Source organism: Cricetulus griseus, chromosome 2, assembly GCF_003668045.3.
Source record: "Cricetulus griseus strain 17A/GY chromosome 2, alternate assembly CriGri-PICRH-1.0, whole genome shotgun sequence".
Lineage (NCBI taxonomy): Eukaryota > Metazoa > Chordata > Mammalia > Rodentia > Cricetidae > Cricetulus > Cricetulus griseus.
The window spans coordinates 85,003,383-85,018,865 of NC_048595.1; the positions used below are offsets into that span (position 1 = coordinate 85,003,383).

Sequence of the window (15,483 nt, forward strand, 5' to 3'; positions counted from 1 at the left end):
GTAGATGCATAAATAATAATGATAAATTATCTAGATGAAGGTTCACAAATTTTTTCTGCAATTGTTTTGGTGCTCTGTAGATGTTATAGTCTCTGAGGCTACAACTACTCAACTTCTGAAACATGAAAAGAAGCAATAGGTAGTATATAACTGAATGGACATGGTTGTGTTTCAATAAAATTGTGAATTTTGATACTTGAATATCATATTTTTCATGTGCTACAAAATATTACTCTTTTTTTCTCCATTTAAAATATAAGAGCAATTTTTTAAACTCACAGTCCTTGTTGAAATAAATGTTGGGCCATGTGTGGTCTATGGACTGTAGTTTGCTAATTCCTGGTTTAGAATTTAGAACAAAAGGTGGTTTTTGCAGCCCCAAAGTAACATCATTGCTTATTAAATTCTCTTCATTGTGTTTCAAAGTATTCCAAATTCCAGTCCAAACATACAGTATGATTTGTGTGTTTTGTTGCTTTCCTTTAAGGTAATAAATAATAGTTAATAATTCTAACTAGATTAAATTGAGTGGTGTAGCAGAAAGAACAGTGAGATCCCTGGATTGTTAGGAAGATAAATTTGGCTAATCATTCAACTCTCAGACTCATGTTGTTTGTATAGAAAATGAAAGAATTGGATAGATTATTGGTTTGACCTCTTTGGAGTAACAAAGAACTTTTCAGGGGATATATAAATACAGGAAATTATTTGCCAGTTTTTTTTTTTTTTTTTTGAGTTTAAGTTTTGGAGTTACTATATTTGCACTGATGGCATGAGAGTAATAGTGGGTATATATATTGTGTGGGATCATACCCCAGATTAAGGCAAAGCTGTGTCACATACTTATGGAAGAAGATGGAGAGGGAGGGAGAGATAGAAGGGGAGAGAGGAAGAGGCAATGGGAGAAGGAGGAAGAGTGAGAAGGAGAAAGAAGAGAGAGGAGGTACAGTGATTATGTTTTATCTTAATATCTTGATGAAGCATTAGAAGTTATTTAACTTGAAGACTAGGTAAGTAAGCTATGGTTATTGTGACTGATATTTTGACAGACCTTTTCTCTGAAGAGAAAGAGAGCATACATCAAAGAAAACTGAACTGATTTTTTTTTCCTTTTGGAATGAGAAGAGTTGAACAAATAGAATTGTAGGAAATTTGAACATTGACTCAGTAACTTAGCAATATATTTCCTGAAGAGATTAATGTTGAAAGGAATATCTTTAAAAAATATGTATTGGGGGTGTTTTATGTTGAACCATTTGCTTAGTTCAGTAAGACAGTATTTTCCAGATGACCAATGATGTTAAAAAAAGCATACAACTTAAGCTTAGACCCTATCCAAACTGTAAGATAGTGCAATTTTTTTTTAATAGCATCTGTAGAAGCTCAGCAATTTGGCTCAAACTCCAAATTATACCTAAGCTTTAGGAAATCATTATTTATTAAGTTTTGGTATAGAATCAAAGATCTACAATTAACTTAAAAAAGGGCAAAAGTCATCCTTCTTTTCTGACCCTGTGTCTTCAATCTGGGTTTTATACCATCAAACAAAACAGCTAACACAGCAAATACAATTCAGAGTATGGAAAACCTAGCTCTTTCTAGTAAGATAGATGCTGAAGATAACTTCCAAAAAATATAAAACGATGTTTTTCCTCGGGGTCTTAAAAAGTCTGTCTTTAAAAAGAAAAAAATGTTATTTATTAAAATATATTAATTTAGTGATGTTTCAGATTTCTCAGTTTTAATATTTAACAGTTGCTAATAGGTGATACTGGTAAAAGTAATAAGAGCTTTTGGGATCTTTAGTAAATAAAAAATATTTATTTAATTTTATATGCATGAATGTCTTGCCTGCATGTATGTTTGCTTACCATGTGCATGTCTGCTCCCCACAGAGGCTAGAAGGTGACCCCTGGATCCCTTGAAACTAGTTAAATGGATGGTTGTGAATCACCATGTGGATGCTAGGATTCAAATGTAGCTCCTCTGCAAGAGCAACAAATACTTTAACTGCTAGGCCTTCCCTCCAGCACCTCGGAATCTTCAATAATTTTAAAGAGTAAAAAGCCACAAATAATTTTGAGATGCCTTATAATCAAATATGTTTTTTCTCAGGGAGCAGTTCTAAAACCAGAGCTGAAAAGAGACCCGGTCAGTACCAGAGTGAAGTTAAAGATTGTCCCTCATCTTCTTCGTTCTAGACAAGCTGCTGAGACATTCCCAGCTAACATTCAGGTAATTTGTGTTGTCCAAAGAGGAAACATGGTTTGAACAAATAGCTTTACTTAGGAAAAAAGGGGTATTAATGGATATTCAGGAAGTAGGCTGATTTATATAACAAGACTAAAAATTTAATTTCTAACTTATCTGTATAAATTATTTTGTAAAATTGTATTACTATATATATAGCTTATGATTTCCATTTACTTTAAATATGTGGTGGTAACTCCATTCTGAGTAGTTTTTGTTATTGCCCAGCACCATAAGAAACTGTGTGTGTGTGTGTGTGTGTGTGTGTGTGTGTGTGTGTGTGTGTCTTTGCCTTTTCTACAGAACTATTACCATCATAGTTATGTAAATGAAAAGTCAGGCAGTAGGCAGTTCTGACTTTGTCTTTACAAAGTCCTTCTCCTTTCTTTTGTGCTTACAGATGATATTAACTCACAATGTTGCTTCTTGATTTAGTGACTGCAGAAGCCTTCTTCCCTGTCTCTGGGCCTGTCTTCTGTATTGACATCAAACTATCTTTGCAGCAGGAAATTATTGTGTTGGTGAAGGGTATTAGATCCTTTTTTATCTTTTGTTTTTAACCAAGTTATGACTACCTCAGCCCTCAAGGCAGATATTTGGGGAGTTGTCTTATTTAGGGTTTTTATAGCTATGAAGACACACCATGACCCCAGCAACTGTTACAAAGAAAAAACATTTACTTGGGGCTGGCTTAGTTTCTAAGGTTTAGTCCATTATCATCATGTCAGGTGGCATACAGGCAGACATGGTGCTGGAGAAGGTGCTGAGAGTTCTACATCTTGATCCACAGGCAACAGGAAGTGAACTGTGTTTAGCACTGGGCATAGCTTAAGCATAGGAGATCTTGAAATCTGCCCCACTTTCTCCAACAAGACCATACCTTCTAATAATGCCACTCCTTACACCATTTTCTTTCAAACCACCACAGGAATCTAATTTATCTACATTATTTCTTCCATGCTTAAAATTGTGGTAAAATGTACTTGAAATTTGCCATCTTAATCATTTTAACATTTTCATTGTCTCATTGTTACAATTCTTTTCATCTTTCAGAGCTGAAACTCTGATTATAAAACATTTTCATTTTCCTTTATGTTCTGCCATCCATTATTCTGGTTTTCATCTCTATGAATTTGACTTCTGTAGGAACTTCTTAGAAGTGAAATTATACAGTATTTATTTTTTAGTGACTAGCTTATTTCATTCAGTACCATATCATTGAGGTCTGCCATCTGTAGTGTCTGTCAGGATTTCATTCTTTTCTAAGAATGAATGTCTCATTCCTCTGTTTGGCTCCTTGGCATACTGAATAATGTATGTAGAGTTTCTCTGTGTCCTGGCAGCCCTCCCAAATAACCACACTGGGACTTATTATTGATTTTAAATGCTTGGCCAATAGATCAGGCTTGCTGCCAGCTAACGCTTACATTTAAATTAACCCATATTTCTTATCTACACTCTGCCATGTGGTTTGGTACCTTTTCTCATTATAACAAGTTCATCTCTTTCTCTATCTCCTTGAGATTCTTAGATCCCTCCTTTTCTCTTCCTGCTCTCTTTTGTACTGCCTAACTTCTATTGGCCAGGCAGCTTCTTTATTAATGGAATCACAGTGACATATATTCACATAGTATAAAGTAATATTCCACATTTCCCCCTTTTGCCTAATATAAAAGGAAGGTTTTAACATTAACATAGTAAAATAATATACAACCAAAACAGTTATCAAGTAAGAATTACAGTTATATTTATTTGTATTTGACAGTTATAAGCTGTCCTCTCCTGAAGAGTTCAGAGTTTCGTACTAATTTATTTTTTTTACCATGATTAGGGAGAACTGTAAATGTAACTATCTAGTCTTCAACCCACCCTATCAAAGACCTGAGAAGGATATAATATTACCTGAGTAAACAGAAAGGGCAGAGCAAGCCATTTCCAAAATTAAGAGATGACAGAAGCGGCTGTCTGCCTTGATAGCCACCCAAAATTCTTCTGAAATGTTTGGGCATCCATCTTTGGCCTGTTGTATCTGACAGACATTTCTGAGAAGCAGGGAATTTTGAAGGTCTCCCTACCTTGTCTTAGCAAAATTTTTGTTAGTCACTTTTTTGTGTACTGCTGGTCCAGTTTGGACAGTGTACTGTCAGCAATTGAGGCAAAGGCAGTTTCTTTGCCCAGATAACTAACTTTTGCTTTAAGAAAACACAAACACATTCCATACAGAGTTTTTTTGATGCCCTTTATCCTCTTTTGAAGTACATTGGTGATATAAGGAACAGACATGTCTCACTGTTATGAAAAGTCTTAGGTTATTAAACATACTAAATGCCATATTCTGTAGATATTTGAAATGTTTGAGGACCAGCTGTCTATTTAAATATATATGTATGGCCTTGAAAACATACCTAATATGACCTTAAGTTTAATTATTACAGATGACTATTAATTTGTATTTCTTTCTTTTTGTTTTATGGAGACAGGGTTTCTGTGTATTGTTTTGGAGCCTGTCCTGGAACTTGATCTGTAGACCAGGCTGGCCTCAAACTCAAAGAGATCTGCCTGCCTCTGCCTTCTGAGTGCTGTATTTCTTAATTATACATTACATTTTTAAATGAGCTGCATAAACACAATGCCCTAAACAAGAGTAGAAACATAAATATAGTATAGCAAAATTAAATTTGTATCAATAAACTAAAATTTATACCAATGTAAAATATTTTAAGATTCATAGCTGTTGTTTGAATTTAACTAGATTGAATAATCCACCCTTTTTTCTGTCATTCCTGTATCATATCACCCTTTTTTCCTTTAGAGATATTTGAATTTAACTTTTTTGTTTAGCTTTTCTTTTTCTGACCATGACCAATAACAACTTGTAACCAACACCTGTAAACAATGATAAATATTCATAATCCATTGAATAACCAAAACCCATCTGTACCCCATCTTTTGGGAATGTGGACATTGTTCTCTAGACTGCTTCCAGTTGTCTGTGGGCACTAGTATCTTTGGGGGAAACTTGAGAAAATCAGAATAATTGTCAGGTCTTGGCTGGCGTAGGTTGTAAGGTTGGACCATCTTAGCCAGCAGCCTTGAAGCTGTTTTGGATGCAGAACTCTAAGGAGACAGGAGAGGCATTTTGAGATTCTGATTCACCTGGGATGTTTTCATTGGTGTCTGGTGTCCTTGCTCTGAAAATATATAAAGTTTTCAAGGTAGCATGCATATTTGCATAAGTATAGACCACGTTGTACACAAGTAGCCAAAGATGGTTTTTCATTTTATGTTTCAGCAGGTAAGAGACACATTATATGTTTTGTAGTTTTTTAAGTTTATTTCTTTATGCCTGTAGCCAAGATTTTCAGGGGGTCTTCCTGATCAAACCTGATCCACATCAACCTGGAATGAAGCCATAGCCTCTCATTTCCTGTGGAACTAAAAGCAAAACCTCTTCCCCAAAGTAACATTTTTTTTTTTTACTTCTTTTTTAAAGTTTAGATAGCCTTAAGTATCTAGGTTGGTTCAATTTAGCAGTCCAGAACAGACAATCCATGTCTATCAGCAGTTGTCATTTGCTCATCAGCATTCAAAAAATTCACAATCAATACACTATCATACAGGATCCAAATTCCCCATGTGTTTTCCTTCTTGACATGGCTTTTTTTCTTTATATTACCTTATTCTTTAAAGATTATTATTTTTAAACTTTTTTTTTTCTATGACTGTCTACCATTTCTCTTTTCTCCCTCAAGCCTATGTACATTGTAACCCGTTTAGGTTTTTACTATCTGAATCTGCCTTTACTGTATATCTGTAATCTTTTCTGTCTGAGGCTTAGTTCATGGCATGCTGGTGGAGCTAACTCTGGCAGTACTCACACTGGCAGTTCAAGTCTGCAGGCAGCAGCTGGGAGACAAGTCTCTGTACCATGGCCAGCCTGAGAGTCATGAGACTAGGAAGGGATATTTGGCTTCATTTTTGTGTGTGTAGAACCATTTTTTTAAGTTTTCTCAGGTCGTTATGTGGATGTAGGTGCCAGACATTTGGGTGCCATTTGTAGGTGGAGTTTCTCTGTGTCCTGGCAGCTGCTCTCAAATAACCACACTGAGACTTAATTTAAATGCTCGGCCTATAGTTCAGGCTTGTTACTAGCTAACTCTTACATTTTAAATTAACCCATATTTCTTATTTATGCTCTGCCGAATGGCTTGGTACCTTTTCTCAGTACAAGTTCATCTCCTTCTCTCTGCATCTCCTCATGATTCTTAGACTCCCCTTCCTCTTTGTGCTCTTTTTGTCTGCAAGTCCCACCTAACTGCCACCTGTCCATCTATTGGCCAGTCAACTTCTTTATTAACCCAATCACAGTGATATATATTCAAAGTGAAAAAGAATATTCTACAGAATAAGGCGCTATGAACATGAATATTCAAGCATCTCTTTGAAACCTTGTTTTCAGTTCTTTCATGAATAAATTCTACTTCTAGAATTGTTGGATTATGTGGTAGTTTTTTGTGGAATAACCTTTCTGTGCACTATTAATATGTCTTACTTTCATTGACTAAAAAAGAGATGATTGATCGGTAGCCGGGCAGGAATTCTGGGAAAAAAGGAGGGTGGAGTCACAGAAGAGAGTTACCAGCAAACGCAAAGAAGCAAGATGCCAGAGGACTGGTAAAGCCACAGCCATGTGGCAATACATAGATTAATAGAAATGGGTTAATTTAAATGTAAGAGCTAGTTAGTAATAAGCCTAATAAATTGGCCAAACATTTATAATTAATATAAGCTTCTGTGTGGTAATTTGGGAAGGGACTGTTAGGAATTTAGAAACAGGCAGACAGGAGACAGAGACACCTCCGTTTTACATGTGGAGCCCCATGCTTGGTGCCATATGTAAATGGAGGTGTCTCTGTCTCCCTAGTTGTATATAATTTTACTATGATAAAACCTTCCTTTTTTATTAGACAAAAAGGGGGGAAATGCTGTTGAATAATCTTTCTGTGCACTATGAATATGCATTACTCTCATTGGTATAATAAAATGTTGATTGGCCAGTAGCCAAGCAGGAAGTTTAGGCGGGGTGACCAAACTAAGGATGATGGGAAGAAGAAGGGTGGAGTCTAAGAAGTCACCAGCAGATGCAGAGGGAGCAGATGAACATGTCATGTAATAAAGATACCATCACGTGGCATGTGGCAGAGGGTAAATAAGGAATGTGGGTTAACTTAAGATGTAAGTACTAGTTAGTAATAAGCCTGAGCTATTGGCTGAACATTTATAATTAATATAAGCCTCTGTGTGGTAATTTGGGAAGTGGCTGCCAGGTATTTGGGACTGGGCATTTGGGACAGGAAATGTCCAATTACAGTAATTTTCAGTTTTTGAGGAGCTGCCATGGTTCTATCTTAGCTATATATGCCATTCAACCTTTCTTCATATTCTTAGTAGCAGTCTTATTTCTGATGGTAGACTTCCCTGTGTATATTAGGTGGTGTTTCTTTGTAGTGCACCTCCTACCCCCCTACAGAGTTTTAGTTTTGTTTTTCAGATGGGGGTTTTGCTCTTGTTTAGGCTGATTTCTAACTTAACTTGTGGGGTTAAGCTATCCTTTTGCCTCTCTCTCTCAAGCCTAATTTTGAAGTTTTTGTTATTTTCATTATGGAGTTTGACTGTATCCTGAATGCTCCTTAATTAGATTCATTCATTTCTTTTTGTTGTTGTTGTTTTTGTTTTCTTTTGGCTTTTTCAAGACAGGGTTTCTCTGTATTGCTTTGGAGCCTGTCCAGGAACTCACTCTGGCTAGCCTCAAACTCACAGAGATCCACTTGCCTCTGCCTCCCGAGTGCTGGGATTAAAGGTGTGCACCACCACCACCCGGCCTAGATTCATTCCTTGTATTTTCTTGTTCTATTCTATGTATCTATTGTTTACTTTAGAAATTTATTAGTTCTTTGAGAGTTTTGTACAATGTGTTTTGATCATTTTCACTCCTCTAACTTCCCGAAAGTCGAACTCTGCTTCCCTGCCCCCTCAACCTTGTATCCTTACAAAAATAATCCTTCAAAACCAATTTGTGCTGCCTGGATATTCTTGAAAGTGTGGTCTTCAACTAGAGAGTAGTTGACTTACCAGGGGCTATACTCTTAGAGTAAACTGTCTCCCCCTTTCCCAGCAGCCAGTAATGGCTAATAGCTCCACAGCTAGGAGTGTGATCAACTACCTCCTCTGTGCTAGGATTTGATCTAACTTTGTTTGGGTAGTTTAGGGTTTATGCTTGTTGTCATAACCATAATGAGTTTACATGTGCAGCTGCCTTATTATGTCCAGAAAATAATTTTTCTTGTAGTCATCCATCATCTCTTACGTCCTTTCCACTTTTTCCAAAATGATCCTAAGCCTTGTGGGGAAGGGTGTGATTTAGTGTTCCCTTTATGGTTGGACATTCCTCAATCTATTCTTTGCACCTTGACCAGTTTTGTGTCACTGTTAACCACCTCTGGAAAAAGAACATTTTCAAGTGAGGATTGAGAGATACATTGAACAGTCTGGAGAGATTGCTCAGCTTTAAAGGCTAGGCGCAAAACCAAAAATATAAGAGAGATGCATTGATGAATAGCTAGTAAGCAGCACGCTCCATGGCCTCTGCCTCCAGGTTCCTGCCATGTTTGGGTTCCTATCTTAACTTTCTTTGGTGATTAGCAGCAATACAGAAATGGAAGCCAAATAAATTCTTTCTTCCCCAACTTGCTTTTCTGTCATAGTGTTTCATTACCTCAATAGAAACCCTGAGACAAAATAGGAATATAGGAAAAAGGAATACTTAGGGAAGATGAGCAGTGAGTTTTGAAAACACTGAAAACCGGACTTAATTTCAAAACACAAAATTACTAGAATGTTGGGCATATACCCAAATAATGCACGTTCATACAACAAGGGACATATGTTCAAACATGTTCATAGCAGCATTGTTTGCAATAGCCAGAACCTCAAAGCAACCTAGATGCCCCTCAACTAGAAGAATGGATAGAGAAAATGTGGTACATTTATACAATGGAGTACTACTCAGCAGAAAAAAAGCAGTGGAATCTTGAAATTCGAAGGCAAATGGATGAAACTAGAAGAAACCATCCTGAGTGAGGTAGCCCAGTCACAAAAAGACAAACATGAGCCCTCTCCAGTGGCTGATGGAAGCAGAGGCAGACACCCACAGATATACACTGAACTGAACTCTGAAACCTAGTTGCAGAGAGGGAGGAATGAAGATCAAAGGGGTTGATACCAGGCTAGTGAAACCCACATAAACAGCTGACCTGAATAAGGGGGAGCACATCGACCCCAGATGCTGTCTGGGAGGCCAGCACGGGACTGATCCAGACCCCTGAACATGGATGTCAATGAGGAGGCCTTTGCACTCTAGGGGACCCCTGGTAGTGGATTAGTATTTTTCCCTGGTGTAAGAAGGGACTTTGAGAGCCCATCCCACCTCTCGGCCTGGACACATGGGGGAGGGCCTAGGCCGGGCCCAGGATGATGTGGTGGACTTTGGGGATCCCCAGTTGAGGGCCCTACCCAGCCTGGTGAGTGGAGGGTGGATGGGGTGTGGGTCAGGTAGGAGGTTGTGGGGGAGGGGAGGGAGAAGGGCTTGACATGTGAAGCAAGCTTGTTCCTAATTTGAACTAATAAAAAAAAATTACAAAAAAAAGTTACTAACCAAAAAAAAAAAGAAAAAAAGAAAAAAGAAATGTGTCTAAACCTTATGAGATAAATCAATATTTGGTCCAACACATCTGGCAGCTGCTTATGTATTTATGTACTGTCTTCTTAATCAGAACCATACCTGGGACATGGTGCTTGGAGACTGATAGCTAAGATTATCTGTGGCAATTTTTCCTGTTTATGGAAACAGGGCAGATGTGAAATTATTGTAATGTTAAAGTATCCACTTTATACCAGACATTCTAATTCACCTAAAGGGATGAAATGGACACATAAACACCAACCCTAGACTGTAGAGATATTGTAGTAGAAGCCTGTGTCCACCAGATAGTGAAAGGATAAGGGAAAGTTTCTGCTAAGTGGAAGGAGGTAGGATCTGGAGCACTTCAGTTACAGTAGTGTGCTTTAGTGAATAATAGAACACATGGAGATGTTTACTAGACTTAAAGGGAAAAGGGAATCAACTAGGTAGAAGCAGCATCATGAGTGAGACCTACCCATGAAAACTGTATTTAAGGAGCTACGTCTTTTGTTGAAGTATAAGATGTTGAAAAAGGGATGGAAAGAGATGGGACCAGAAGGGAAAAATCTCTTGTTCACCATTTACTGAGAACATAACAAAAGAGTACCAGCCTCTGTTGTAGGATATTATTTTAAGGGGTATTACTTTTGTTTATGCTCTGGAACATTTGTTTAATGATGCAAAGTTGTGTTTGATTAAATAAAATTCACCTGTGGTCAGGAGGCTAGGTCAGCAACTAGCTGACAGGAAGTTGTAGGGAGAAGCTGGGTAGAGATGGGTTTATAAGGAGGAGTGAGATTGAGCACAGTGACTTCTTAAGAGACTAGAAGATGTGAGCTGCTTGCTATTCAGCCTCTCTGGGAAGCAGGATTCTACCTCAACCCTCGAATCTTGATTTCTTTAGTGGGACAGAGATTTAAATAAGTTTTCTTAGTAGCTTTGAAAGAGTAGGTGCCTGAGGGAACAGAATTCCCCAGGCTTTGGCTCTTGTGGTCTAGCTGCTGCTGGTAGTGGCATAGTGGCAGTAGCTGAATAAGATAGCTGTAGCTTAAAAGACAGCAACAATTAAAAAAGAAAAACAAATTGATGCCCAATGTAGGACACAATTCTATAGTATGATGCTTTTTTCTTTTTTTCTTGGGGCCTGCCACCCAGCTCCCAAGTAAATCACACATGGAGGCTTATTCTTAGTTATGAATGTCTGGCCCTAGCTTGGGTTGTTGCTAGCCAGCTTTTCTTAACTAATTATCCCATGTACCTTTTGCCTCTGGGCTTTTATCTTATCAAAATCTTACTTTCCTTCTAACTCCGTGCTGGATGGTGGATGGTGGTTGGCCCCTGATGTCCTCCTCCCTCGTTCTGTTGTTGCTCCTCTTCTCATTTCTCCTTCTATTTATTCTCTCTGCCTGCCAGCCCCACCTGTCCTTGCTTCTGCCTGGCTGTTGGCCATTTAGCTCTTTGTTAGGACCACCAGGTGTTTTAGACAGGCACAATAACATAGCTTCACAGTGTTAAACCAATGCAGCATAAACAAAAGTCACACACCTTAAAATAATATTCTATAACAAGTCTCTGTATTCTAAACTTCATTTATCATTTCAGTCTTCACAATATTTCTATGAGATAGTTGTTATTAGAATTTGTTCAAAAATAAAACGAAACAAAAACATTGGGCCAGTAAAAGGCTCAGCAGGTAAAGGTGCTTGTCACCCTACCTAAGAACCAGAGTTTAATCCCTGGAATCCAATGGTAGAATAGAGAACTGACTCCAGTACTTGTTTGGTCTCCAGTAATGTGCTTTTCTGTCTATTAGCCAATGGATTTTATTTCTCAGCCCTGGCTTGATTTTCTTTTGGTGGTAGTAAATGGAGGTAAATTCTATAAGTAATCCTAGCTGAGTATGTATTCTGAAACTGAAAAAAAAAACTTTATAAATTCCTAACATTATTGCCATTGTTCTATATATAAAGATAATATTGTACCTTTTAAAATTGGCCAGCTAGTGGTGGCCTTTTTTTGTTTGTTTGTTTTTTGTTTTGTTTTGGTTTTTTGGAGACAGGGTTTCTCTGTGTAGTCCTGGAACTCACTCAGTAGACCAGGCTGGCCTGGAATTCACAGAGATCCATCCACCTGCCTCTGCCTCCCCAGTGCTGGTATTATAGGCATGTGCCACCATGCCCAGCCAGCTAGTTTGTCAGTATAAAAGTTGTATTAATTTTGAAGAACATGGTGTAGTGCAGTGGTCTTTTGTTGAGTCTTGACTACTATTTGAAAAATGCCAGATTATTATTTGTTAATTGGTGTCTTTGATTTTGTTCATTTTATATAGGTGGTGTATGATGGACTTTTTGGTACAAATACAAATTCAAAGTTAAGAACATTGTCCCTGCAATTTGTACATCACATTTGTATAACGTAAGTTTTATTTTATTTTTTAACTAATTATTGTTTTTAGAGTAATCAAGTTTCCTCCATCTTTTCTAAAAAGCAGTAATGTTGTTTATCTTAGAGAAATTCCATTCTTTAAGTTTATGTTTATTATTTTAAAATTATGTGTATATGGGTGTGACTGTGTGGGTCTGTTCATGTGTGTGATGGTTCCTGCAGAGTTCAGAAGAAATCATTGAATCTTCTGAAGTTGGAGTTATGTGTAGTTTTCGAGTTGGCCAGTGTAGGTATTGAGAACTAAAGTAGGGTTCTCCATAAGAGCAGCACAAACTTTTACTGCTGAGTCATTTCTCTAGAAAGTTTCAGTTTTTATATATTGCTTAATTTCATTTGTTGCAAATTTTTTAAGAGAAGATCTGAAAGGATATCTTGATTTTTATTTTTAAAGCTGCCCAGAAATCAAGATTAAGCCACTAGGTCCTATGCTTTTGAATGGTCTCACTAAGCTAATAAATGAATATAAAGAGGTAAGTGACTTGCCTTTTAAATTTTAACATTTATAAAATATTTAATGTAATAAATCTTTCAGGCCCACCTCTTGATATAGTTAATGTTTAGTATTGCCCTTTGTTTCTTCTCTCTCTCTCTCTCTCTCTCTCTCTCTCTCTCTCTCTCTCTCTCTCTCTTCTCTCGGTTTTTTTTTTTTTTTGAGACAGGATTTCTCTGTGTAGTTTTGGAGCTTTTCCTGGAACTCTCTCTGAAGGCTGGTCTTGAACTCACAGAGATCCACCTGCCTCTGCCTCCCAAGTGCTGGGATTAAAGGTGTGCGCCACCACTGCCCAGCTGACCGTTGTTTATTAACATTTTTATTTGAAGTAGTGACAATTTCATATTCTATTGCCATTTTTGCCTTTTAAAGAAATAGTTGTTAAAACTGATAATATCTATAAGGATGTCATTCCTTCTCTGAGCTATGTGTGAAAGCAAGTGCATTTACACAGGACCTACAAAGGTCCTGTGTAAAATTGAGATTAATTTTATGTTTTATTTCTATCTGGAACTATTTGGAGTTGACTTGTACTGGGAAATAGTGTTAATTTTTAAAGGGCACAGATTGTACTAATTTACAATTTTATTAAAATATACTTTCAGTAAATTTTTGATTCAGTAAACTTAAGTGTCAAGATTTCTTGGATTGTAGATTTTTAAATTCTGCTTTTCTTTGCTTTATATTTCTCACTGTCATATTTCTTGAGAATATGCTAAACAGAATAGGTAAAGTATTAAGTCTGGCTAGCATTGAATTTCTCAGGCTTAGTTAAACATGAGTCCATCTTTGCCATCTTTGCAGTAGTATAGGGAGATCAGTATCCAAAGTTAGAGTTGAATTTGCATCCTAGGTCTATTCTCAAGTTATTTGGACTCTTGATTGTCAGAAAAAGGGATAAATTACCTTAATTGTGTTATTCTGAAAATGAAATGAGTTAACACAGAACATGGTTTAGCATAAGCAGGGAAAATTATATATTACAGATAAAAACTATTGATTTGTTACATACTTGGAATCTAGGTTTTTTTCTTCCCTTTAATAATGCTTGGCTGGTTTTTTTTTTTTTTTTTTTTTTTTATCTCTTCTTTGTTTTTTTCTCCGTGTAGTCCTGGCTGTCCTGGAACTCACTCTGTAGACTATCCTGGCCTCAAACTCACAGAGATCCGCCTGCCTCTGCCTCCCAAGTGTTGGAATGAAAGGTGTGCACCACCCCTCTCTAACCATTTTTTCTTTTAAGGGTTAATTTTTTAGCATTATTTTATGGCATATATTATTATGAGATAAGCAGATGCATTAGAATGGCTGGTAGAAATGAAAATGATTTGGAGTTTTGGAGAAAAACTGTATTTTTCAAAATGGGTTTTAGGTGTGTTCAACCCTGTGGCCCAACCCACAATCATGACTTTACTTAAAGCATTTTTTTGTGTGTTTTTTATTTGTGTGTGTGTGGGGGGTGTGGGGGTGTGGTGTGGTGTGTCAACCCTTCCTCCCTTCCCTCTTTCCTCTTATAACTGTTGCAGTTTAGATGACATCAGTTCTCTTTGTCAGTAGGTTGGACATGCCTGGCTCAGTGTAGATAAAACACAGTACTTAATCTTATTTCCAGGTATCATTTACATACCTTCCCAGTAGATGTTTCAATAGAGTGGCTGTTCAGATGTTGTAGGCTGAACTCTTAGGTTGAATGGACAAAGTTTATCTCACAGAAGTTTTGTTGTGTTCTATGTAACACCAACTCTCAGTGTTTGTAATACTCTAAAGCTCTATCTAAATCTTGGGTGGAGGCCACTGATTCCTAAAATGACTCTGACCTACTTAATTTGTTATGGCGTAAGAAATGAAAAGAAGCCACTTATTACCAGTGTTTATAGACAATTATACTTATGCTTTTATTGCAGTTTTGTTAGGGGGGAAGATTGTCTCTCAGAGCAGGGATAAATTTCCCAATAAGTCCAAGTGTATTGAAGATTAATTTTGGTGTTTGAAGATATGTGATAATGAAAATACCTTAAAATTACTGCCAGATAAGAGAAATCTTTCATGTGTGGTCACTGTATTTTGGAGTGAGTAAAGGATGTAAGATTTTGTTTGTATTTTCTTTTGTTCTGAGTTTGGACTTTTGTTCTTGTGGCATTATTATGTAAGACAGTGAGTGAGAAGTAAAATAATACATGTGATTGTGGCAAAAGGTTTGCTGTTTATCTTTTTTGTCTGATTTTTAAGGACCCTAAACTGTTGTCAATGGCATATTCAGCTGTTGGAAAACTCTCCAGGTGAGTAGTGTTTTCTTTCTTTCTTTCTTTCTTTCTTTCTTTCTTTCTTTCTTTCTTTTTTCTTTCTTTTCCTTTTTTTTTTTTTTTCTGTGAGAGATACCTGTTGAAATTTGAGAAAAATTTACCTGGCATTTAACAATAGATAGAGAGTAATTTTCTATGATTGTGACAGGGGAATGTATTTTATGGCAACAGACTGTTTTGAAATGCCTTCTTTTTTGGAAAGATATGAATCATTTAAGTTTGCCCTTGAAAATACATTACCATGTTAAATTTAGTCT

General features: G+C 36.9%; 1 protein-coding gene across 4 annotated transcripts in view; it reads left to right on the forward strand.

Annotated features, from left to right (window-relative positions):
* Ecpas (Ecm29 proteasome adaptor and scaffold) overlaps positions 1-15,483 on the forward strand; it is a 119,356-nt gene that overhangs the window by 49,491 nt on the left and 54,382 nt on the right. For all 4 annotated transcript variants that reach the window (XM_027403019.2, XM_027403021.2, XM_027403020.2 and 1 more), the window contains 4 exons: positions 2,116-2,235; positions 12,321-12,406; positions 12,828-12,906; positions 15,153-15,202. In XM_027403019.2, the coding sequence (XP_027258820.1) occupies positions 2,116-2,235; positions 12,321-12,406; positions 12,828-12,906; positions 15,153-15,202 (335 nt within the window). The remainder of the gene's footprint in view (positions 1-2,115; positions 2,236-12,320; positions 12,407-12,827; positions 12,907-15,152; positions 15,203-15,483) is intronic.